Raw genomic sequence first — 26380 nt, forward strand, 5'->3', positions numbered from 1 at the left:
CATCAGCAACTTATTTTTTCATGTCTCCTGAGACTCTGAAGAACCACCGGAAGTCCACGACTTGCTGACGTACTGGTTCCGACCAAGCCAGAGGTTGTGCGGGAAATTTACACGTACGCGTCAGGAGCCCAATGAGAAGTTTAAGAAATGACGACGGATACGGCAGCGACAACGCCATAAAGCAGCAATATAGACCTTATTAATAAATGGCGGCCAATTTATAATTCTTTTGTCGAAGTGCAAATTAGCCTACCAAGCCTCGATACCATACAGTGAATTGAAAAGAATTCTTGCTCTAAAATGAGGCTTGGTAGGCTAATTTGCACGTGGACAAAAGAATTATAAATGTGACCGCCATTTATGAATAAGGTCTATTAGGGAGCTTTAGCAACGACAACGGCGACGGCAACGAGAACGTTACAAATTTGTATATTCAGTAGGCAAAAGCAGTAGCTTTGCACGCCCTGCACGTGCTTTTTTCCTTTTTGTCAATTTCTTTGCCGTCGTCAGCAAAACTACAATGTGAAATAACCAAGTTTGAGGTGTTATGGAGAACGTCAGCACTTGGACATAAATTTTCATTTTTCTCCCCCAAATTAACCGCCGCTCGTAACGGTTTCATTTCTGAAGGACTTCCACACCTTTGTCATATTAAAAAGTTCGGAATAGTCGCGAAGTGATCGCAATAACGGGAATTTATGTTTTTACATGAAATTCTCGTTGCCGGTGCCGTCGTCAATGCTAAAGCTCCCTAATATTGGTTAAAGGAGAAAAAATGATCGTGCTGCACGCATTTTTGAACATTTCTCTCCCGTACTCGTCAAAACAGCAACTTGAAATGACCAAGTTTAAGGTTTTGACGACAACGTGGGCACACCGCAGTAAATCTTTCATTCTCTCTCTTTACTTCAAACTCGTCCGTACCAACCGCATGGAGATGGAATAGCCGCGAAATACTTAAAGTGCACCTAAACCCAAATATTTTTTAGTCTACATTATTGATCTCTTCACGGAAAACAAACATGTTTGGCGATTCTTACCTCAAAATTACGCTTTTTCTCTGCCGTGCAAGAAGCGCAAAGTGATCCAAACTAGCAGTAATTTGGACCCACGACCGTGATGTGGGAGGCATGGGTCAATTCTCGATTTTACGTCACAAACTGCTTTGCAATGCAAAATTTCCTTGAAAACAGGAATGCAAAGCAATTTGTGACGTAAAATCGAGAATAAGACTCATGCCTCTCACATCACGGCCTTGGGTCCAAATTACTGCTAGTTCTGCCTGGTTTACGTGCCTTGCACGGAACAAAAAAAGAGAAATTCTGTAAAACAATGCTGACATATGTTTGCTTTGGATGGGGAGATTTTTCATTAGGAACAAAAAATATTTGGGTTTAGGTGCACTTTAAAATAGCTCAAACTTGTATTTTGAGGTAACGTTTTCGTCGCCGTAGCAGTCGTGGTTTCTTAAACTCCCTATTATTACCTGGAGCCTCCATACGTATTATACCCTTAAATCAACCCTGTCCCATTTATTTTTATTTTAGAACTGCTATAACTTTTCATCATTTTGAAATACCTTCGTGTTTCTGGTGTGCTGCACGTGATGTAATCAGCGGCCGACCATAGGTTTCTTATGATTGGCTACTGTGAAAACACCAGCAAAAACCTCCCTGGGTGTTGCTTCTAAAAATAACAATACGGGACAGGATTGACTCAGAGGGTTAATATAGAAGATGGAGGCTCCGGGTAATGAGCTCTTGGTACACACGTGAAAATTTCTTGCTCAGTCATATGCAAAGTTCAATCACGACCCCAGAGCTCTTCTCTTGACGGAGGGAGAGAAGAGCTCTGGGCCCACTTGTTCAAAAGCTGATCAACGCTAATCCCAGGTTAAAAATTAACAAAGGAGTTTATTTCTCTACTCTTAAATGCTGTTCAACGCTGATATTCAGTCTTGAAAAACAGAAATAAGCAAAAGAAACTTTCACAAAAGAGTTGAAAACATGAAACAAAAGTTTACGCTAATCCTGGATTAAGTTAATCGGCTTTCGAACAACCCTCCCCTGGCGAACCCTGAAACAAAGTGTCTTCTCATTGGTTTTCGTGAAGAACAATCAAAAGCGTCTCTAATTGGTGCATTCATGTAAGCACGAGGAGTGAGCAGGCTCCGTAAGGTTCCAATAGCCAATTTTTGGCTATAAGAACCCTACGGCGCTTGTTCTCCCACACAGCGTTTCCCAGAGCTTTGGGTCCCCCCGTCGATCCGAGGCTCTGGTGACGAGAATGATGCGAAGTCCACCGCCCTTAGCTCCTTAGTGATTGTTTAATAATCGAGAACTTTTTACGCGTACGTGTAAATTTCCCGTGCGGATTATAACGACGCTTCCGATTGGCTCATAAATAATGACATTCGTTAAAGCTAGAGCATGCGCAATACCGTCACGATGATAATCTCCTTAAACTCTCTATTTTTTTTCATTGTTCACCGCAGACAAACAGTCTCGGCTTCTTTGAATGGGAAAAATGTAATAACTGCACAAAGCGAATTGGGAAGGAAAGATGTTGAAATGACGTGCCATTCAATGGCTCTACCAGCAAGAAAAAAACCGATACAGATGCACATGTGATTAATAAGTACTCTTAGAGGAGTTGCAAAGTGTTACGATCTTACCTATGGACATTCTAACAAGTGAAGCCCTGAATGCCTTCTTTACTGTCTTCAGTCTCAAACGGCCTTTGTCAAGAAGAAAATTGTTTTGTTCCACTGCTCCAGTCAATTCATCTGTCCAAACAACTGTAACAAACTCTTCAGAACAAGAAAAAGACACAAGTTGAGTACAACAACTGCGCTGTGGTTTGTCTTTAAGTGTTAACATGCCTTTCTTGGAAACCTCTCAGATCCTAGCCTTTTATTTTACACTGGAAACTAAAAATACTACAAAACGAAATGTGAGCAAGAAAACAAAACAAAGACGGACACAACACCATATCTTTTTTCCTTAGAACAAGTTAAGTACCACAAAGAAACGTTTTGTGTTTTTACATACTACAGCGAAATGTGCGTGTGCCAGGGTGAAGAAAAATATATTGGAAAGTCTGAGGTCCCATACTTCTGCAGATGGCGCAGTGGTGAAAGCACTTCCCCCCCCCCCCCCCTCCTCCGGAGCAATGTGGCTCGGGTTTGGCGTCATATGTGGGTGAGTTTGTTGGTTCTCTACTCTGCACCGAGAGGTTTTTCTCCGGGTACTCGGTTTTCCCCTCTCCACAAAAACCAACCTATGTGTTAATTTAATTTCTGTATAGTACATGTATCTCCAATCAGTCCCTCAGTGCTAAATACACTTGACACTTAAATAAAAAGTTCAAACACGAATCGCAGTGCTTACATTGACGAATGATTATTAATGTTGAAAACGAATGCCACGGTTGATGTAAAAAAGGTCCAATTTTACCTGCACTATCTGGCAATGGATATAACGTCTGATTGGGGCCAATAGTGTTCAGCCTCTGCTCCAAAATGGATAGTTCATCAGTTAACGTTGAAAGTGAGGCTAACGTTGCTGCTTTAGCCTCTTCTATGTACCTTAAGCAACAGCTAAAGTTTTCTGCAAATTTGAGACAAAAACACAGAGAAAGTAATTAGTTTCAAATGGTTACCATACCTGTACAAAAGCAATACCATCAAATTCACATCTTGATGTAAAAGTGTATGTGGGAAACTAATTTTGAAACAGAAGACTAATATGGCATAACTTTTGTTAAAGACGAGTTTCTGTATCCATTTCCTATTCAAAACAAAAACAAAATCACACAGAAATCACAACATATGTATGCATCATGGAACAAATATTAACCATTTATAGCACCTTGAGACCTTTCCGTAGAGCTTCCATTGATCTTTGGGCAATCTGAGGCATTAAGCTCAGATATTAGCTTTGGCATTCTGTTCTCTATTATGGATGGGCTTAATCCTCTTGCAAGACTTCCATTGGGAAGCCTTAAAGATGGTGGAGAGTCACTGCTTGGTAAAACAACCCTTTCATCATCATATCCATTTAAATCATCCACATGCTTATGACAATGTTCTTTTCTGTTTGGTTGAGAAAACTTGTCCACTAATTCATTGACATTGTTTTCTGTGAAGGACATGCTGAAACATTGCAAACTTGCATCATAGAAATCAGTGAGCTTGGAGGGTGGAAATGGAGCCATGCTGGATACCTCTTTACTTTTTCCAAGTAAAACAAGAAAACTGTCTGTGTTCCCAGGAATGAGACACATTCCCTTGGGTTTTACATTAGCATCGAGTTCTAGTATTTTATCTTCTGCCTGGCATTCAGCCTTCGCCTTCCAATTCGTATCATGTGAAGGAAGAGTAAAGCAGTGTAACTTGCTACTGCAATGGCTTCCTACTATAACTGAATTTGATGCAGGCTGTGGAGGAAAATGTGGAGTAAATCAACAGTATATTTAACCATTTCAATCCAGAGAGTGAGACTTAAATGTAAGATTTTAGCCTGTCTAATGCCAGATGATTTTACTGGTTAATGAATGGGTAAACAACATCTTGGTCCTCTCAAAAACTGTCCCCTTCAACTCTTTTCCTCTGCAGAGTCACACTTATAGGTTTTACTCTGTCTAACGCCAGACAAATTTTACTCGTCAATGGGGGCTCCTTCAGGGACAAATGGGTTGAAGTGTTCTAATTCCAGTACCCTTCTGTAAACCACTTCTTGTCATGTTGGTATCCTCAATAAAGATGATTACCACTTCTAATATTGAAAAAAAGACAAAAGTGTAAGCACTTAGATTCTCAGGATGAAGAGGAATAATCAGGTGTTCATTATTCCATTATTCCCATTATTGCCCTTTCTAATATTATTTGTCTAGATGTATATTATATGGTTTTCAAAGACTTTTTACGAAAAAATCTTCAAGTATACAGTACCACTCACAAATATGTTAACCAAAAATCACCACACCATCCTACATGCATTTCTGATCATTGGTGCTGTTGATGGATGGGGTGAGATGACTCGAATATCTTGCTGAACAAACAATCCTCGAGTTACAAACCTGAAATATCATCAAGTCTGGAGAAATAAGGCCCTTAATGTTTGTTCGAAATATTTCAACTGGTTTTGATTCCTGGCAACCTATTGCAATAATATGCGCTGAAGTTGATGGGGCCTCAAAGTGTTGCATATTTGGCTTAAACTTTAACAGAGAGCTGACATCTTGGTTCTGGTCCTTTTTTTTGGTGATGATGGCACAGCCATCATGTGGATTAAAGCTGGACACTCCACTTGCACTATCATCAGAACAGTTTTGCTCATTTTCAACCTCAAATAGATCACATTTCTCATCATTTCCAAGTAGTTTTTCCAAAGGAAGCTCTGTAGCAACCATAAATGAACATGTTTTCCACGGCGCAATGCACTTTATCCTTCCACAGGCTTCAAGATGGTTCCACTGATCATAAGTAAACTGACTTGGTTTATTCCAGTCTGTCCAAGATATTATGCATAAAATGTCATCAACTGCAACAGCAAGATGTTCCCCATCATTGCTCCATGCACAAGCTTGTAAATTCCTGTAGCAAGATACATTGGTTATTAAGACTACTTAGTTCACAAAGTTACATACTACAAGTGTACCATTCAAGCTGGCATATCATCACAGGCTTTTGTACCTAGTACATAATACAGTTGTTTTGCAACATTAAGACAGTCAAATGTTGGGAAAATTGCCAAAGGAGAGTGTATTATTATTGTCAAAAGTAGATCGCTGCCAGCAAAAATCACCACGTTCTTGGTGGCCTGTAGAGTCGGCATTTTTTGCCAACAAAGTTACTAATCAAGATGACAGCATGACCCCTTCACATCATTCTGATTCGATTCCCATTGAAATACCAGGCTATCTTCTTGGATATTTTGGCCTCCTACTTTTTACTGGCCCAGTCATAATAGAGTAACTTCTGATGGGAAATCATAGCATTTTGTTTTAGCATTGTTTTAGATTATGTGTGGATGCTACATGAGGTAAAAGCAATGAAGAGGGCTCATAGATTGGACTAATGCGCCAATCAAATCAAAACGTCAGCATCCCTTCCCCGGGGGTATTTGACTATCTTCTGTGCCCAGGGAGTGGGGATTTTGGCCTTTGCCTGCGTGGGGTGGGGATAATTTAATCAGAAGTGTCAGGTTTCAAATGATTTTTTTTCGGGCGCCAAAAGTCACTAACAGCTAACATCGTAAACTTACATCGAGAAATGACTATATTAAAGCTCAAAATAAACGTAAACCTACCTCAGTTGTTGTGTATTGTCATTTCTGTGGCTGAAAATGGCAAATTTGAGCGATTTGGTGGGTTTTCCGTTGACTGTTACTATACGTCATAAGAACTTATAACTTTAACATAGTCATTTCTCTATGTAAGTTTACGATATTAGGACTCTTCAATGTTTCCCATACATTTCTTTATATACAGACACACTGTTTGTGTGGGCCCCCTATGGCTTAAAGGAAGAGATGCAGGGTCTTCAAAAGGTCTTAATTAAAGACCGCAGGAGCTGACGACGATTGTTCTTCAGTAGGGTATGAAAGACAAATCCGACGACAGGGAAGGGCATTTGAACACCATTTTGTCCCAAGGGGGCGGGAAGTTGAACGATACAATCTTCAAACGTGCAAATGCCCGGGCTTTGCCTGGGGGGGGGGGGGGGGGTGTTGAAGTTTCGAGTTGATCGGCGCATAAGACATGATACAAACATGGATCACCTGTGAAACGTCTTGATTGGGATCACAATACAACTGAACTCTTCGGTAAAACATAAGAGAACGGCTGATGATTTAGACAATACGGCCACCTGTGGGAGACTCGGGTGCCATACACATCCTTGCGATATGCATTCTGCAGAGTATTCCTTCAAAAGGCTAAAAATATCATCATCGATCTTTCTTAACAAAACGACAACCTTTTCTTTCATGACTACACATATGTAATATGCATTGGATCCATTGGCAAACGTGCTGCATGACAACCCCATAACAAAACTATCAAATTCACCAATCAAACAGGCTTCCCTTGCAGTGATACTAAAACCATCACCGCGATTCCGGTTAAAACGTACGGGTGACAACCATACTCTTTCTCCATCTGTCCAAGCTAGCTCGCAATAAGGTACGTTTCCGACATTTTCAGCGCGTCTTTGAAGGTTTTGATGCAAATAATTTGCGTTAGATCTCAGCAGCTTGCAGTCCCCAAGATCAATTTTTGCTGCCATGTTGTTATTTGATCCCGGGATGCATTGTACCCCATGCAAAACAGGCACCCAGATCTCCCACTGACATTTTTTCAGAGTAAGAAAGAGGGAGATCTGGGTACGAAAGGGACTTTATATTAAGGGAAGTGGTCAAAACTAGTACACTCGAACAGGACCCACCAAACCACAAAATAGATGGTGGTGTCTTCCTGCACCCTCCTTGCTTAACGTCAAAAGATGGTGTCTATATTGCATAGCCACCCCTCTATCCAGCAGTAAAAAATTACAGTGAGATTCAAACCTCACTTTTCTTGTTTGTCTAGAAAGGCTGACTCTTGCAAGCTGAATATTCCTTTGTCAACTCAAATTTAAAAGCCAATAAAATTTTGTCGGTAATGTTCATGAGATAAGTTCGAAGATAGGTGTCTTTGAGAACCACCCCAAAGGTGGGTCCTGTTCAAGAATAGTAGTTTTGACCAGTTCCCTAAGTATCTAATCTTCCAGTGCTGGAGCACTAGTCTGGCTTGTGATCAACGTTCAGAGAATTGAACGAGTACTTGTTTTTTTCTCACAATCCTCAAATAAACGCAGCATTTTTCTGATTGAATGGGGTAGTTTGTAAAGAAACTGTGGTGCTGTGTCGGTGGGGAAGTGGTAGAAACGGGAAAAAAACGTAGGCAACTTTTTAGTTAGAAGCGCACTCAAAACTAATGAGCAACTCGGTACCTTTAAATGCACGCGCTCACGATGCAAAACTTGTCCTTTCACTCTTAACACTAACAGAATATCGGGACCTAAGCGATCTGTTAAGATCACCGATCGTTTCATATGTACCTCTGCAAATGTCATTTATTGCATAATCTGTACGTTATGCAATAAATTATACATTAGAGAGACAGGTAGACGACTAGGCGACCGATTTCGCGAACACCTACAATGACAAGGATGCATCTAGGCCAGTCGCTCGTCATTTTAATCTCCCTAACCACTCCAAACTACACATGGCTACCTGCGGCCTTTCCCTACATCAAGGTACGACGGAAAGCCGCAAGAGTCTGGAACAAAAATTCATCTTCCAAATCGGCACCCTTAATCACAACGGTATTAACGAACACTTTTCATTTAACTAATGTATTCCTATTTTTCACGTTGCCATGTTACGACCAATAGCGTAGGCCTTACTCCACTATAAAAACTACACACAACCCATAATTCCTCGATTCGTTCCGGACGAAGGGTCAAAGCTCGAAACGTCAGCTTTTAGAATCCATGTACGGTGGTCAATGGACCATTTCCGAGTTCATGTCTGCCTCCTCTTCAAAGCGAGTCTAAGTGCAAAGTTTTTGTTGTGACAATTAGTTTTCATATGTAAAGTAGAACTTATTACCATCACAAAAACTTCGCACTTTGACTCGCTTTGAAGAGGAGGCAGACATAACTCGGAAATGGCCTATTTACATTCTTCTGATTGGGTGCGGTGTTTATTCGAGAACGATGTTTATTGGTATTGTTCCTTCCATCTGCGGCGTTTTAATCGAGTAAATACGATATCACACATTCCTCTATATCTTGAGAACGAAGAGGATTTAGGTAGTAAAAATCCACAGTGATTTTGCTTTTAATTTTGTTATCGTGAAACCAGCTTATCAAAACAAGCGGATTGCAGTTTAGTAAATGGCTTTTCTGGACTTTCGAGAGAAGGGCTCCTGACTCACAACCATCCCTGGCCCCAGGGCAGTTGTTCAAACGATGTATGGGGGACATCCGCGGGATAAGTCTTAGCGAAACCAATTGCGCTATTCAATGGATATTTATTTATCCTGTGGATGTAGTTATTCACCTTTTGAAAAAGTGGGGCCTAATAAACTTGGTTACTCAACTGCTCTTTACCAGGCTTTAATGCCATTCAGCGACCCCTCAGGGACCTGGTAAAGAACTAACGTATGAATGAGGATCGACTGAAATAATGTTGAATTCCTGCATCGCAGGATAGCTTACCAATACGTGAGAGAATTTGTAAATCCGATACAATGCAAATAACTCTTTTTAGTCTTCTTTTGTGGTGCTATGTAGCTGAAGTTGAGGGGAAAATTCACGTGGAGGTAGGTTTAAAAGCCCATTGCGATTCGCAAACCTGTACGTTTCCTAATCTAAACGCGAAACCAAGCAAGCACTATTAATGCATCTCACTTATTAAAAGTAAAGGTTACCTTTAACTTTTTTTCGCCAGCGTTCAGGAGTCTTACCAGTTAATGTAAAAAGTTATGGCATCCAATTCTGTAAGTATGCGCTTATGAGGTAAAGAGAGCATCTTTCATACGAAGATTGTGTCAATACCGTCTTCATTTTTGAAATAATTTCAACGGTATCTTCGTTCATAACGTGTGTTTCTCTTTTGCTCCCTGCAGACATAATACTGGCAAACGATGCCAAGAAAACGCTCAGAATAACACCTAAGAAGCCTCGATGTTGTTGGAGAGTTGACAAAAATGACGTGGATTGCAAGGTTGGCATTTTAAATTAACGTTGCTTGAGTGTCTTGAGTTGGGTTTGCGGTTGTTTGAAAACAGCAAGTTGAGAGGTTTTTGTGTTTTTTTCTCCTCAGTCTATGGAACTGGTTGGAGGAAACGAAATAAAACTTTCTCCAGCAACGACAGCGAATATGAGTTACGTTTTCCCAAACAAGGTAACCTTTAGCAAACAACCGACTTTACTGTCGTCGAGTTTTTGCCGATTTATATGAGCTTTGATAGCGTTTACTTATTTTACTAATATTACCATTGCAGTATCCAATGGATAGAGTCGGAAGCTGTGACTTCGTATTTGTTGCTGAAGAGAGGAAACTTCGCCACAAAGTATCTTTTAACACCACCGAACCAAAGAAATCATCGTGGCTGGACGGTAAAACATTAAATAACAGGTCTCAGTTGTTTAAAGTGTAGATAACAATATCCACTGGATAAATCACTATCCAGCGGATAACCTATTATGGCAAAACCAATTGAGTTATCCAGTGGATAGTGCTATCCACCCTTCGAACATTTGCGGTCGGTACTCTACTAAACCATGGCCTTACATTTAGGCGGAAAAGTATAATTTTAAAAGTTGTTTTAGATCAATAGGTATTATCTTTAAAATGTTGCTGTCGCCTAGCTATGCGGCTAAAGTATAGATTTGTTATATTATCTTGTAAGAGGCTGTTTTGTACATGGTGTCATTCTCAAGATACAAAGTGAGCTTTAAACAAGTAGAGTGATATAAAATAAATATCAAAAAGTATCAGTAGTTTTTTAAAAATCACAGACGTTTCGGGTGTAGAACCCTTCTTCAGTGTGAAGAAAGCCGTTAATGGATACTCGTAACATAAACCAGAATGCACTATACTAATAGATCAACTAGATATCTATACTACCAACACTGAGACCACAACACTGGAGTTTTGAAGCAAGCAACTGTGGACAATCTTCCTATCGGTGTACGTTGGATCAGTGGCTTGATCTGATCGGCGTAATTACACGTTGAGAAACTAAATATTTTGAGCTAGAGCCGGAGGGGGGGGGGGGGGGGGGGAATGTTGAAGCTTCAATTTGACATAATATTATTATTATTATGATATTCCAGTTGTTGGCTTCGGCGGAGACAGTTATAGGAAATGCAGAGGAGTTGATAGAGTGAGTATTGATCGTGTAAGAGTGAAGGGCATCATCAATCTTTAAATAGTTTTTTTTCTGCATTCCCATTCTAAGAAAGATATCTCATGAAGACCTAATGAAGGTTAAAATGGATTATAATGTAACGCGGGCAGCTAAACCAAATTGAGCTTAAAAATGAAGCGGTCTACCTCCCGATAGTGCTCAATTTAAAACAAAGGGCATAATGGTCACTGGTAAAGCGGTGGTCAAAATTAAAGAGTTAATTTCCTTTCAGGATCCAAGAAAGGACTGTGAACCCGTTGACTGCGTTGATAAGTACAACGGCTGGAGGAACTTTTTCAGGAATGCAACTGGGAAATGTGAAGTTGTACATGAGTGCTATACAAAAGGAAAGAAAGGAGAGTTGCCAGAAATTGTATGTAGTCCTGAATGCGTCAGTCTAATTCGCAGCCCATATTTAGGTTGTCACGCAACGCTCCCCAACAGAGAAACTGTTTGGTGACGTCCGCAATATGATTAATTTAAACTGATCTCGTACCCAAATCTCTTTTGAGCTGATTCTCTTTCAGCTCCCTTCGCCTTCACAAGATAAACAAACTAGCCATTCGAATCACCAGTTCTTGCAGTCTTGAGAAACTCCCATTGCGAAATCAGGTCGAAGACAATATGCGTAGCTTGTTATTGTAGCCACTATAACTGTAGCTGATTCAGGGGTGATTCGAGTGTTTCATTCGAATCCCTAAACTCATCTGGTACGAGCGATTTATTATTTTTGAAGCTTACATAAGCATAGTCCTTGTTTGAAATAGGACAAAACTGATAATTTCAATAATTTTCATTCTTTCCGTGCTTAAAACGAAGTTATTCAACTTGAGACTGGTATAGTACCTTTTATTTTGTGGTAGGTTGATAATATTCTCGATGGTGACAATAATAAACACTTAATGACTGGTCCCGAGGGAAACAGTTAATTTTGTTTCCCGAGAATCTCAATGTTTCCCCGAGGTGCAGGCGACGGAAACATTGAAATTCGCGAAACAAAAGTAACTGTGTCCCGAGGGACCAGTCATTAAGTGATTTGTCATTTAGCACGAAAAAAACTGCACGTGCAATGGCAAGAACAACGGCGGTCGTCGGTCAACATTCGCGGGTAACAGTGCACTTTTACCGTCTGACGTCATAGATTTTGCACTGTTGCCCGCTCAGATACTTTTGGCGGGAAACAGCTTTAGTGTTAGATGTCATGTGACCTCGAAGTAACCAATAAGAGCGCGAGCTGTTGGGAGAGAAATTCAGCTATATATAACAATGTTAATGGCTTTTTTTGACGTTATTAAATAAACTGGGATAGAGAGTTTTTTAGTAATTAGAGGGGCAACAAATCTTTCCCATTTAATGAATTTTTAAAATTGCTCAAAATGGGAGGCTGTCTGGTCGCGAAGGGGATTTTGTTCCATAGAACAGATCCCATGTAGTGTAGGCTCCCTCTCGCAGGCTCAGTTCTTGGTCTGTGGATATAACAATTTGATTGTGAGCTCCTGAGATTGTGCGAATGCACACTTGAAATATTAGTAAAAATACGCTTTAAGTATGGTGGGGAAAGATTGTTATGGAGTTTGTATATCACAACAGCGACAGCGACAGCGAGCTGTTTAAGTCTTTTTATTTCTAGTTTTTCCCAGCCGTGTTCATCCAACAGATCACCTGAGCAATCCTCATAACCGGTCGCTTTGGTTTTTTTACAATCGTTGAGTGGAGTGGATAAAAAACAAATTAGAGAAATTATAACTAATAAATTGTCTTCGTTTGGCATTCATGCATGCAGATGCGCATGCGCAAGTGAAAACAAAACAAAAGAAACGTTGGGGAGCTGGGGTGACGCAGTCGTGAGAGCACTCGCCTCCCACCAATGTGGCCCGGGTTTGATTCCCGGTCCCGGCGTCATATGTGGGTTGATTTTGTTGTTGGTTCTCTCCTTGCTCCACAAGGTTTTTCTCCAGGTACTGCGGTTTTCCTCTTTCCAGAAAAAAACCAACACTGCCAAATTCCAATTGGATCCGGAATGCAAGGACACATGAACGAGCTCCTCAGCGCTCTTAAGGTGTTCCATGGGTAAACAAATTCCATTTCCATTTCCAATGTACAGTGTCGGCTACCTCAGGACTCTTTGCCTGAGCGTTGTACCATGACAATGTACGACGAGATTTCGGCCCATAGCTCGTTTATACGACCCCGAGTTTGGCCCTGTACTATCTATCAGATAATCCCCGACAGGCCTTCCTACCCACGACAAACAAATTTTCTAATTTCTAAAGAAAATGTGATGCTGCGTCGGTGGGAGAGCGACTTAAGCAATAGAGCGCTTTTTCTCTCATCTAAACACAGCTATTGACCAATGACAGTGCGCGTACTATCCTAATTATTTTATAAGGAAGTGACAGGTCCCTTTCTGACAGCTCACAACTCTGAACCATTCAACTATAATTTAGATATATGTTTGGTTAAGCCACCGTGCATTTTATCAGGTACGTACGCGTTATAGTGCATGATAAATTTACAACAAGCGCAAGCGCATAAGTTACGGCGGATGGAATGACAGAAAATATAGCAACCATCACTGATCTTAGCAACTATCCCTATATTACAATCAAAGATTTCCCATTTTTTTAAAATTTATATTGAGGCCAGGAAGGTTATTTTAAGGACGTTCGCGCCAAAATCTTCTTACGGTGAGATTTTCTTCATTTCTCGCCTAGAGTTAGGTCATAAAGTACTTACTCCAAAAATGAAAAAAAAAATGGGGGTCACCGACTTTGTTTCGGAGAAAATGGCAGTGGAAAAATGCCTTAATTTCGATAAATCTGTCATAATAACGAAAGGTAGCCTCATCTGCTCATCCATCGAAAATCCTAAAAATAAACTTTTGGAGTGAAAGTTTCCGTGCATAGGTTTTTAGGAGTAAGATTTTTAGATAATTGTATGCCGCTAGGGATGTGGTAAACAGTAGAGTTCATCCTCGACGAGCGTTTTCGTAAGCTCTATCCGTTGCAACCACTACCGGAATTCGATGGCACGAGGAAAGAAAATGTTAAAAAAAGATAACTTCTTACGGTGAGAATTTTTTCATTTCATCATATTTTGTAGATAGCAAGTAAAGTAAGTGATTCATGATTTATAAAATAGGGGTCACCGATGATCTGAACGAGTAAAATCGATGTGATTTTGCAAAGCTCTTGGAAAAGTTCGTTTGTCACGCTTTTGCGTGACCTGTCGGGCAAGGACTGGAACCTAAGAGAGGCTCGATCGTTGAAGAGATGAAAGGTTTTTACCGAAAAAAAAACCTTTCTCGAGCATAGCAACGACGTTTTAAGCAGGGGTCATCTTCATTTGGTTGGTGTTTTGTATAATACCTTTCCATTGCCGTCATGCTCATCCTCTGGAGTGTGTTTTTTGTGAAATTCAATCGCTGATTGTCTCCACGCAGGTCCGCACTATTCAAGCGGACGAGGACGAAAATACTGCTCAATTTTCACGAAAGTAAAGGAAAAGAACTTTAAAAACATGCATTCACTTTGAACTTAAGTTCGTAGGGTAATAAAAACATTAAAAAGAAAGAGCCCATTAAATTTACGCAACGGTTCGTCCTCGAGTTTTCCAAACTTTCAGCCACTAGTCTTCTCGATCAGCTACCTTTTCCTGAGCTTTTCCATCCTCGCGCTCACTTCTCTTTGAAGTTTCATGATGATTCGGAAATAAATGTGCCATTCTTTTGCCGGCCTGGAATTTTTTCCTTAGCGTTTTTGTCGCCATGTTATGTTAACTGATGCTTGAAAAATTTGTGTGAAAGTCAAGTAGACTAGTGCCCGACTGATAAAACCTCGCGAATATCAGTCGTGCAGTAGTCTACTTGACTTTCATAAATATTTTAAATCAATTTTGACTGATCACGATCTTCTCTGGTCTAACGCCGTGCAAGACTTATCGTCCACGGTTTTTGCAAAGGTTTTAAAACCTCAACTTCACTGATGCTCAAAGTAATGCGTGACATATTACAGTCGCGTTACCTGCGCAGTAACGTTGCGCACAAACAATTAGCGCGAACGTCCTTAAAACAAAGTGTTTCTCACTTTCCTTGCTTAATGTTTTTGCTTTCGGTTGACTCAATGCCACGTTGAAAGGACTAAAACTTCCAAAAACAATAATCGCCTCAAAGGGTGACAAGTCATTGTCGTCAACACAACTGCGCGCTGGATCCTGAATGATGAGGTTAGGTCCGCTAGGAGTCGAGATCAAGGGATCTTGGTACGTTAACGTACGTTTGGCTCGCGCTACAGGTGTGATCATTGCCAGTTTGTATGTAAACTTCTCCCCCTATAGCTGTCCGAGCGAATGCGGGGCACGCTTCCACATGGCGGTCAAGCAACAATTTATATCGCCAATGGACTCCTAATGAAAGTTAAATTGATGTCGACAGGCTTTTGACAAAGACTACAATGACTGCAAAAGTTTAATTACCGCTGAATTGACCAAGGAACAGAAAAAACAGATTCATGATAATATGGAGAAAAGCAAACTAGCAAAGATGAAGTACACTTTGGAGGACATAAAAGAAATTAACCCGGTGAGTAACTAACAAACTGGCCGATTTCAGCAATTCCATGGGGTAGAGCGGACATGAAATGAAATTTCTTCGCGATACCATAGTCAATCAGAATCTCTCTATTCGTCTGTCATACATAACCCTAACTAGAATCGGAAATAAAAAGTTGCGTAAAATTATTTTGCATCAAGGGTTGCTGTATTTCGCCGAGGAAAATAATTCAAAAATTTTAGTCTCAGCTCTACGAAAACACTCCTTAGAACATTAGTATAAAACAAAAGCCTTTACACCACTCAAACAACCCGGCTGGTGAAATAGTCCCCTTTGCTGATTTCCGTTGAAAGATTTGTTCCATTTTTTCCCATTTAATACAGTTATATTGGTAAAAAATGTTTGTGTGAACGACAGGTGCCACTCAACTGTCACCATGGCCGCCGCGTTGGTTCAGTGTGTATTTGTGACGAGGGATGGAAGACGAAGACAAATAACGTGCCTAAGAAAGAGCTGCGATTTATATACAATTGGTGCAATGAGAAGATCAAGGGCTCAGAGTATGCAAACCAGAGGGCTGTTTTGCTCACCGTATCCTTTTCAAAAAGTCGGTTTCAGCAATATAGGGTGAACCGGCAAGAGATCGATTCGAGATGTACCAACGTCAGATATAGAGGTAGAAAGACGCCTAACTGGAAAAGGAAAGGGTTTAAGTGTCTAATCTTCTTGCGCTGGAGAACTAACTGGGGACACTGCAAATTTTGGTTTTTGAGGAGAGGGGAAAACCGAAATACCGGAGAAAAACCTCTCGGTGCAGAGTAGAGAACCAAACCACTCACATAGGACGCCGTGTCTGGGAATAGAGCCCGGGCCACATTGGTGGGAGGTGAGTGTTCTCACCACTGCGCCATCCCTGCACCCCAAGAGGAGGAGAGGCCGTTTTAAAACACTGGAGACTTTTAAAGTTTAAAAGCCCAGATTGTAAGCTTCCAATACTAATTGCATTCAATATTTTTTTAGAATGTAATGGTGTATTAAACAATTGTTCCACGAGCGCGCGTTGGATATGAGATGATAGATAGCCAACGAGGCGCGAACATTATGGATAAATTATGGATAAATCTTCCCTACCATATTTTGTAAAAACAAAAAAACTGATGCGTACAGTTGTCATGTGTGGGTTGAATTTGTTGGTTCTCTACTCTGCACCGAGAGGTTTTTCTCCGGGTACTCCGGTTTTCATCTCTCCTCAAAAGCCAACATTTGATTTGATTTGTGTTAACTTGTTAATTTCAATTTACAGTGTCCCCGATTAGTGCTCTTCGGCGCTAGAAGATTAGACACTTAAATAAAGTTCCTTTCCTTACAGTTACTGATATTTGTAACCACGATGGCTAAGCCAATCAAAAGTGTAGAATTGCATTATCCAATGATCTAGTTTTTAATTATCAAGTTTATTTCAGTATTTATTAGTATTTCTTTAACGTCTGACTTAAAAGACCCAGCGTACTCCAGCGAAGTAGAGATTATGCAGCTTGCCTTGCACTTTTCTTTGATTTTGCATTCATTACTCTGTTGTATGATGCCTCTTTTTAACGTGAAATTCATCGATCTTTATCGGTAGAAAGATAGATTTCGCGATCTGTAACGACAGTAGCACCGCACTTATTTCCCTTGACTTACTAATCAGGGCTTAGTAATAATCGGATTCACGCTTCTCATTGGTTGGTTAATAATTATATGGAGCTGCTTCATTACCAATGTTTAAACAGCGTTCTTTGGAAAGCAACAGGGGCAAAAACAAATACAAGGCAACACCAACGTCCACACAACAATACTGCATCAATACTGCATAAAGACGTTTATTGATTACACTTTAGAACTAAAAACATGAAAAACAGATTTGTTACATTACAATAAAAAGAAGTCCGGTTCCATACATGGCATTTGTATTTAAAGAATGACTGATTTTGGCGTGACGTGTGACGGTATCTTTTGAAAAATCCTTGCATGATGCGTGACATTATCCTCACAACAACCCCTGGCGACTTAGATCCTCGAAAGTTTTCTTAGTAACCACATTTCCAAGGGAATCTTCGTACTCTTCCTAAAAATAGAATGTTAAATTTAACAGACTAAACTTTTTTTGTGCTTCACAGTAAAGTCACAAATATTTATCCACACTTGACATGGTAACAGTATTACTTTTCGTTAAACCCTACTACTTAATTTAGTTTCTTGTATTTTCTGGCTGTTTGTGAAATTAAAGCTCTCATTTTTCACACGGACTTTGCTTTATTTGTTAATTCCATCTTGAGGTTGAGAGTTTGCTTTGTGAATTTCTCTTTCAAATTTTACAGACTATAATCGTAACTCTTGACAATGACCTTCCCTCATTCCCCATTCAGACACCAGAGTTTTCCACCCACCACCCGCTCCACAGGTGAATGCTTCAGTCAGAAGAGAGAAACCCCTCTTCGTATAGGAATTCTTACTTCAACACCATGGATGCCATAAAGATTGCAAGCTAAGACTACTGCTGATTTCAACTTTAAACACCTATACAACCAACATTAAGGACGGTGCCTACTAATTAAAGATATTTTTGCCCCGGTGTGTGATTATGCAGGACATGTAGATCTTAACAAGTGTCATTGAAATCCAAAAAGAAAATTGGGGGTAACCACGCATTTTTCAAAGATAATTCATGAATAATATTTGTAAAAAGCTTTCAAATACAAAGCAATGTATGGCGTTCTTTCTCAAATCGAAGCTTAAGTATCTCTCAAAAATGCATGGTTACCCATAATTTTCTTTTTGGATACCAAGAGTATTTTACTAAGATCTACTTTCTCTGGATAGTTTATTTTTCAAAAAATCGAGAAGCCAACAGATTAGCACAACCGAGTTGCGCAATCAGACAGGTCAGATAATCTGGTAGTCAGGTTGTCAAAAAAATGAAAGAAAAAAAAAAGCAGCAAAAAGTACACTCACCTCTTGCTCAGGAAGCCATCGCTCTTTAGCTTTCACGGCCTTCAATTTATGCCACACTGTAAAACGGATAGCGGACGTGAAACAAAGGCAAAGAGAACAAAATACCATAAAAATGCTTAAAAAACAAGGGCCTGTTTCGCCTCGAGTGCGAGGGAGAATTTAAAACCGAACTTTCAGGAGAAAACGTGAAAATATGTTTGCTTTGGTGAAGATTGGTCATAGCAACAAAAAGCATTTTTTGGGTCTTGGAATGATCAGATATGTCCAGGAATGCCCCTGAATTAGTTGCACGCTGATTTCAATAAGCGTCACAAAGTGTCCCTTTGTGGTTCTGCCCAACTTCAACATCACTCGTGTGGAATGATCAACGCAGTTATGAGCGTTACTTGAGCATCAGCGAAATAAGAAATTCAAGCTCGAACGGGATTTGAACCCATGACCTTGCGTTACTGGACTCCGAACATTATCTCTTTTTCTCTAAATTGTTGAAACGAACGCGTGCGTTGAACCACAGGCACCCCACGCTCAGTGTGAGGGAATATAAGGATTTGTATGGGAAGACAAGACCTGAGATCTGAGATAATTTTACGAAAAAATTCTCAATTAAAAAGCCTCAGCTTATTGCCATTGTGGGTCGCTTCCTTCCTGTGAGGTTTATTTCCAGATTCGAGGCGTATTGAGCCATTATCAGTTCCTCGGTTGTCAACGGTCATAATAAAATACCAAGGCTGAACACTGAGTTCTCACGAGCCCACCAAATGGAGTCAAATATTCCTGGTTTCGTAACGAGTCTTTGTTTGTCTTTGTTTGTCGTCCCTGACGACGTTACCAAACATAACTCAAGGGTCGCCGTGTAGTCTTCAAAGTTCGTGAGGATGGTTTTAATCATTTTATCGTTTGGTTTGGGACACTAACAGCCGACTGGCGTCGCTGGCAGGGCTTCGATTGCGCGGCTAGCAGATTGAAATGAGAGAAAAACCAATGCCCTTGAATTCTACAGTGGGTTTGTGGCGCGTGGGAACATTTTAACCAGGAATATTCGTGAAAATTCAATGTTTAGCCTTGGTATTTTATTATGACCGTTGACAACCGAGGACCCACAATGGCAATAAGGTTAGGCTTTTCACTTGAGAATTTTCTCGTAAAATTATCTTCTCAGGTCTCAGGTCTCGTCTTCCCAAACAAATCCTTATATTCCCTCACAATGAGCTTGGGGTGCCTGTGGTTGAACTTTCAAAATGGCGAACATTCAGTGTCTAAACTGCAGGTCGCAAATACCGCGAGCGTGCGACCCGCAGCTTCATCACTGAGTGTTCGCCGTTTTGAAAGTTCAACGTACGTGTTCTTTGCAACGATTCAAAGCAAAAGAGATAATGCTCGCAGTCTACTGCGCTACCAATGAAGTGGTCTACCCAACCTATAGCTATCTTACTGGAAAGATCATTTCAAGACTTGTTACTCTCACCGATGTTCCAATATATGAGTTTGACTTATTCTGTGAATCATTTGGTTAGCATTAAGGTTAGCAGCACTAGGTGCAATTTTAATTTTGAACATATGTAAAGCTAAAGGTAAAGTCTGCTACGAGCCTAGAGGGCCCATCAGGCCGGCGCTTATCTCGGGTTTCCATAGCATGAAGTGACTAGGAGTATTTCTACTCCCACCTGGATGGGATCGCAAGGTTACCCCCAGCATTAGATTCGCCGGTACCCATTTATACACCTGGGTGGAGAGAGGCACCGTGAGAGTAAAGTGACTTGCCCAAGAACACAACACAATGTCCCCGGCCAGGACCCGAACCCACACCACTTGATCCGGAGTCGAGCGCACTAACCATGAGGCCACCGCGCCTCCCACTTAGCATAAACATGAACGCAATAACCGCAGCAAAATCCTATTCATCTGAAGCAACAAAATATATGTATAGCAAAAAAACTGCAAAACGTACATGCCACAGCATCCTCTATCAAGGTAACGTTGGCAAAATGAGCTGTGTTTGGTATTCCTAAGCACCTCATACCATGAGCATGACGCCATTCCTAAGAACAAACAATGGACATCGTTATCACAAGTATCACCCATAAGGCCCCGCGCGCACTATCATCGTAAAATCATTGGGAAACTCCTAGTATGGAGATATACGCCCCTGCAAGGAATACGTTAATTGATTTTCGAGGGTTCGAGTCCAACCATACAATTTTATTGTACACCCTAACGGAAACAAAACAAGAACAAGATACTGGATAATCTTCCGTTAAAATTCACAGTTTTTTTATGAGAACTACATCATCGATCCCAAGTGCTGACGGAGAGGCAAAAGAGACCATACATGTCCGATAAAACACTTATAGACTGAGCCATGTCTCGGTCATGGCGTACGGACCTAGCAGCGCTCGGTCCGTCCGCCGTGATCTGGAGCCAAATATTTTCCACTCCGGCCCTTCCACTAAGTCAGCAGGTACAAAATACTTGAAATGTTATTCCGAAGGCTCAGTACAACGTGTAACAAGAGTGAATCCGAGGTGATTACTGAAGGCTACAAAAAACGACCTTACCGCAAAATGCCTCTGGAACGCCTTAGGGCCCCTAAAGGAAATAAAAAATCAAAACGTGAGCAAGTGGCGATAGAAGATACTCTGCATTATCAACAAAGATTTAGATCTAATTTCACCCCACATAACCAGCCGATAAGCAAAGTCGGTGTAGGAGAGTCTGATACTGTATTCTTTACCTGTAAGTAAAGTTTCCGCATATTTCACAGTTGTAGCTTATGTTGAGTCCATGCAACTTGTACAACCAGTACGGGATGGGCTGTGGAAATTTATAAGAACACGATCACTGCACCACATATTCTCTTTAAGAGTTCGGTGCCAGTCAAAAAACAGCACCAACGAGTGTTGCATTTCAGTCCCAACAGATGGCGTTTATGCGCGCGTGATCAGTAAGATTTTATGCCTTCAAGTTTGTGACGGGCTTAGAGTGCCTATGAAGTAAAAGACGTCTTTTGCTTATTCTAAAGATCTTTCAAAATGATGAAGAATTGGAATACCTTCTCTCGTTCCAGAGATATTCAATTTTTTGTTCAAAATTTGACTACGTCACAGACTACAAAAGACTGTAATAAATCCCAAAATTGAGAACATCTCCGAAAATGTTGGCGTAATGATATTCAAACTTGGCACCAGTAAGGTACCTCCAATAAGGCAACAAGTGACACCCATAAAGATGTCGCACTCTCGTTTCCAGTCCCTCTCTGCAATGAACCAAATACATGTATCTCGGATTTTGAACAGATAAGTAAAGGCAGATGGTCAGACTTGAAATGCATGCGCTGCCCATAATGCATTACATCTCCGAATAAGCTTGAAAGGTCTTTAACATAAGCAAAAGATGTTTTTTACTTTAAAAACTCGCGCCACTTATGAGCCCCTTAAGGGTTACTTTTCATTGAAAGGTCCATAGATTAACAAATAACACCAGGAAGTGTGAATTCTTAAGATAAAACACCACGCGCAGTCTTGAAAATTCTCGCCAGTTTGCTTCAGGTCGAGGTTCGGGTTCAGGTTTCTGAATTTGTTTAGAAACATTTTGCTTCCTCCGCAAATTTTTCCTCGTTTACGCGCCGCGAAAATATTTCGGGAAACAATGTTTCCACAAGAATGTTTCCTGGTTTGCGAGGGCCTTAAGAATTCAAGGAACTCATAGCAATTAAAAGCACAAACTAAAAGTATTCATAGTTTTATTTTGATTTATTTTTCTCATAGCAATCAAAAGCACAAACTAAAAGTATTCATAGTTTCATGTTTGCTACGAAAACAAACTGCTTCGACAGTCAAGGGTAATAACAAAAACGTTCTCTTTACCTTCCCGTCCCAACCAAGCGGCAGGTTTTTAGGGTTATAAAGTACAGTTTCTTCATCATCCGAATCAGATTCGTGTCCTTCTTCATGCTCTTCCTCTTCCTACGAAAAAATTAAAGGAAATTAAGAGAGACGCTTCCAGATAGGCACCAAAGGGGGAAACAAGTTTCATAATACGTAAATTATGCAAGACACAGCCGTCAAGCTTACCTCCAATTCGTCTGAGGTCCGCGCCTGTTTCCTTTCAACGTTTTCGCGTGTTGCCTGCCTTTGCTCCTGAAATTAATAAAATAAAATAAAACTTGTGGCCCTCAGAATTCAGACCAGACCACAAAGACCGGGAACTCCGTACCCTGCACTTTCCGAATAGTGTGCGGGCTCTTTAAGGTCACACAGAGTTTACGAACAAGGGTTTTCCGAGTAGAATAGAAAGTCTAACAATTCGCGGATAATACAAAGGCGACACTTAAAGACCTTGAGTACTTGTTGGTCCGGTCAGAGTTTAACTCACACCATCCCCCTCGGGGATTCAATGCTCATCCAACTGAGTTAACCGGTCGGCGGTACACACTGAATGGTTTGATGGCTCAGGTTCCACAAGTTTAGCATCCAAATTTGTAATCGGATGATGCAATAAAAATGAAAACATTTTAAAATATCAGCTAAGTCAAAACTTTTGCCATAAGACTGCTATTCAGGAGAAAAAGAGGGTTGTGGAGATTGTGTGATAACAAGTTGTGTCAACCCGGCATTGTCCATAAATTTCGAGTAAACAGATGCCCATACTACTAGAGTAACACTTTGAAGTCTGCTTCGCATGACTGAATGAAAAGTGACTAACATACCCCAAGCAGTTCTGTCAAATGATAAACCTGAGCTTCAAGCGCAGCTATCTCACGTTGCTTCTGTGAGTTGTCTCGTCCCTTTCCAGTTCTTGCTTTGGCAAATAAAGATGTATCGAGTTGATCTAATGGCACTCCTTATTGAAAAAAAAAAACAAGAAAAATCAAGCAAAAAAAAAATCATTATCTTCATTTACCCTCGTATTGTAGAATAGCTTGGGATTAAAGGGTTATCTCCGAGTAAACAGATGCCCGTACTAGCTAGTACTAGAATTTACCCTCCCGTCCATTTAACTTATGAGCTAATGGGATACGAGACTAACTCTCATGGGTTTGTGCTACCAGTTCCCATATCGTACATGTACCTTTAGTAGTGAAAAGTCTCTGCGCTCTATCTTCAAGTGTTCTGCAAGAAAAAAGTAGTGAAAGAAAATCAGTGACATGCGTACTACGACGAAAGTGGATAGAGCAAGAAAAGACTTGGAAACTGCAAAACAACAACAACAACAACAACAACACACAATCGGGTCCACCCAAGCAGAATGACATACGATGTAACTAAAGCTGCACTCATACTTAAATTTTATTATACATTGTACATAACCTGCCAGTAAACATGGCTACCTACATGTTTATGCAAGTGTATGTCAAATTTCCGTACATACCCTCCACATTTCATCCCAAGAGCTTGAAGAGCTTGCTTGAGGCGATCAAGACCCAATGACGCCAATTCCTTTTGATGGTAAAGATGACCAAAAAATATTATTTAAAACCAAACATACAGTGCTACAGTGAATAAAAATATCTTTAATTTGCGTGTGATTCTCTCTCACAGGTTCATCTTTAAATGAATCATATTTGCCATTTCCTTTTTTTTCCAACAAACCTAGCAATTTTGTAATTCATACCTCAGGAGAGGAAAAGGCAGAAAGGTCAAGATGGGCACCAGAATGTGCTAAAGCACTACTGGCATCTTTCTGTAACAAACAAGAAAGACAAAATATCATCAGTATTATCGAAGTCAATAGGAGCAATTCCAGGACATGATTGTCTATCCAGATTTTCCTGACTTTAAGCGACAAAGCTTTGCCAGGGTGTCATGCTTACATGTAGTTACAATTTTCGTTTTTTTGAAATGTAATTTCTTTATACTCAGTCATTAGAAGATCTTTAGAAGATCGGCCAGATTTCTGCAAAAACACCGAAACAGGGTTGTATCAATATAAATATTATTACTGTATCATCTTTGAAATTTGGATGATCAAAATTTTCAGAGAAAAAGAACTGAAACTCAACGTTTTCATATTACCTATACATACAAAGTCATTTTGTGGTACACTTAACATCCTTCTACATTGTAGGTAGGGCTATTTGAAAATTTCTTCCATACAATGTCACTTAAAATAAAGATTTTTCACATCCTATAAGCTACATGTAGTGAAAATGGTCAAAATCTGACAAACAAAGTTTAACTGTTGCATTAATTTTATTAAGGCTTCGGTAAAGAAAAATGAGGTGTCCGCGGAAAAAAATTGTTGCGCCGCCTTTTTTTGTAGAGGTTCAAACTATATTTAGCAACTATTCACCGAAGTGGAGGTGGTTAGTGGCGGATATTTACTGAGCCGCAAAGCGGCGAAGTAAATATCCACCACTAGCCACTACCACTTCGGTGAATACAATGTAATTGCTAATTAGCAAATCCAGTGCGAATTGCTCGCAGGTGAATAGCAAAGGATATCCGGTGTTTGAATAGCCAATCAGCGTGCGTGTTCAACGCTATCCACTGTTTTAGTATATACTAAATCATATTAAAGCTAATAGATTGAATCATTCGAATAAAGTTTTAGTTTTTTGGTATTTAATAATGCCTTTTAGCTTTGAGGCCTCAAACTCAAAACAACCAAGTCTGCTGCATAAGCTCCTGTTCCTTCGCTTTATTGAGAAAACAACCACACTTTGTTGAATCTTTGTCACAAATGAATGCACTCCAATACTGTGAGAGGAATTTTTGATATGGTACGAATTGAAGGAAATATCACGCATTAAAGTCAAAACTATCATCTCATACTTAATTCGGGCAGAAAAAATGCAATAAAATCAGTCCACGAAGACAAACGAAAAATTGTTCACACCTTATTTGGGGTAGTACAATCATCTACTAGAACTAAAAAATTTGAAGCGATATCTTTGAACCCGTCGGGACAGGAGGTCCGAGAAGTTGTAAATTTTGGCGTTAAAATAAAGCCCCAGAAAATCGTGCTTAAAGATCTCGCGTGCAATTCACGGCGTGCTGAAAAACTCCGCTCCCTACTATATATATATACTGTAACATTTATTGTGAGCCAATGTGCTAAGGTAGCAGATCGCGCGAGAAAGCTGTCAATTGACACCCAATCCTTTCAAGCATGATTGATATGATACGTCAATCATTTTTTTGCGGGCGGGTTATGGCAGGAAACAAAGAAAAGCGATTTTACCTGTTTTAAAAATGATTTTTTCAGAATTGTTTTTTCAGGAAAATATACTTCAAAGCCCCCCGATTCAAGATTTGCAAAAACAAGAAATTTGAGCGAGACACCCAAATTTACCTGTACCGAGACCTTAAGAATCCCTAAAAAAGCCTTATTGAACACTCTCTGGATACCTGTCACTACTTAATAAAGCAAAGAGAAAAAAAATAAAACTAATTCATTACTGTCCATCCAGGAAATGTTCCCATTGACCACTGTTCATTAAACTCCGACATTACTTTAAGAAGCTCCTGAAATTTAGAAATTATCAAAATTACCATGAATTGCAGACAGCATATCAAAAAAAAAAGGAAAACTCACTGATCATTCCATGAATCTAAGGGAGCGTTCGATTGACCCTATACTGGAATAAGAATTACTTGGAGTGATGATTTAAAACAGTATGTTTGGCATTTTAAAACAACAAGGCTAACAAAGATATTTTCAAAATAGCATTTTAGCAGGTGTTTGACAATTTTAATGTGAATCTCCGTAAAAACGAAGGATTTCTAACTTCTATTGGAACCATGTATTCCTATTCTGGAATACGGTCAATTGAACGCACCCTAAATGTAAGTAGAAAACATTAGTCTGACTGCCTCATGTTGGAACTGGTTATGGTTCGTGGTGCATGATTACGAAAGTAAACTTGTACACGTGCTG

At 40.1% G+C, this 26380-nt stretch overlaps 3 protein-coding genes across 8 annotated transcripts in view; 1 reads left to right on the plus strand and 2 right to left on the minus strand.

Moving 5' to 3' along the window:
• LOC137994435 (WD repeat and coiled-coil-containing protein-like) overlaps positions 1 to 7307 on the minus strand; it is a 9835-nt gene extending 2528 nt beyond the window's left edge. Inside the window, exons 1-6 of one of the 3 annotated variants that reach the window (XM_068840009.1) lie at positions 6783 to 7300; positions 5080 to 5596; positions 3858 to 4437; positions 3456 to 3608; positions 2675 to 2809; positions 1580 to 1686 (exon numbers count right to left, since the gene is read on the minus strand). In XM_068840009.1, coding sequence (XP_068696110.1) covers positions 1613 to 1686; positions 2675 to 2809; positions 3456 to 3608; positions 3858 to 4437; positions 5080 to 5596; positions 6783 to 7288 — 1965 coding nt within the window. In that variant the 5' untranslated portion in view covers positions 7289 to 7300 and the 3' untranslated portion in view covers positions 1580 to 1612. Of the gene's footprint in view, positions 1 to 1579; positions 1687 to 2674; positions 2810 to 3455; positions 3609 to 3857; positions 4438 to 5079; positions 5597 to 6782 lie in introns of all 3 variants that reach the window. The other 2 variants (XM_068840008.1, XM_068840007.1) reach the window with 2 other exon arrangements.
• Positions 1 to 16333, plus strand: part of LOC137995206 (uncharacterized) — a 23332-nt gene extending 6999 nt beyond the window's left edge. The window contains exons 3-10 of the mRNA XM_068840779.1: positions 9498 to 9546; positions 9676 to 9773; positions 9873 to 9953; positions 10054 to 10168; positions 10889 to 10938; positions 11195 to 11335; positions 15395 to 15541; positions 15929 to 16333. Coding sequence (XP_068696880.1) covers positions 9498 to 9546; positions 9676 to 9773; positions 9873 to 9953; positions 10054 to 10168; positions 10889 to 10938; positions 11195 to 11335; positions 15395 to 15541; positions 15929 to 16333 — 1086 coding nt within the window. The remainder of the gene's footprint in view (positions 1 to 9497; positions 9547 to 9675; positions 9774 to 9872; positions 9954 to 10053; positions 10169 to 10888; positions 10939 to 11194; positions 11336 to 15394; positions 15542 to 15928) is intronic.
• Positions 16334 to 17357: 1024 nt separating this feature from the next.
• LOC137996610 (splicing factor 3A subunit 3-like) overlaps positions 17358 to 26380 on the minus strand; it is an 18430-nt gene continuing 9407 nt past the window's right edge. For all 4 annotated transcript variants that reach the window (XM_068842104.1, XM_068842106.1, XM_068842107.1 and 1 more), the window contains exons 9-20: positions 25903 to 25968; positions 24116 to 24184; positions 23873 to 23940; positions 23573 to 23613; positions 23211 to 23344; positions 22576 to 22641; positions 22369 to 22467; positions 21237 to 21316; positions 21061 to 21091; positions 20454 to 20544; positions 18506 to 18561; positions 17358 to 17618 (exon numbers count right to left, since the gene is read on the minus strand). In XM_068842104.1, coding sequence (XP_068698205.1) covers positions 17541 to 17618; positions 18506 to 18561; positions 20454 to 20544; positions 21061 to 21091; positions 21237 to 21316; positions 22369 to 22467; positions 22576 to 22641; positions 23211 to 23344; positions 23573 to 23613; positions 23873 to 23940; positions 24116 to 24184; positions 25903 to 25968 — 879 coding nt within the window. In that variant the 3' untranslated portion in view covers positions 17358 to 17540. The remainder of the gene's footprint in view (positions 17619 to 18505; positions 18562 to 20453; positions 20545 to 21060; positions 21092 to 21236; positions 21317 to 22368; positions 22468 to 22575; positions 22642 to 23210; positions 23345 to 23572; positions 23614 to 23872; positions 23941 to 24115; positions 24185 to 25902; positions 25969 to 26380) is intronic.

Source organism: Montipora foliosa, chromosome 3 (genome assembly GCF_036669935.1).
Source record: "Montipora foliosa isolate CH-2021 chromosome 3, ASM3666993v2, whole genome shotgun sequence".
NCBI classification, from domain to species: domain Eukaryota; kingdom Metazoa; phylum Cnidaria; class Anthozoa; order Scleractinia; family Acroporidae; genus Montipora; species Montipora foliosa.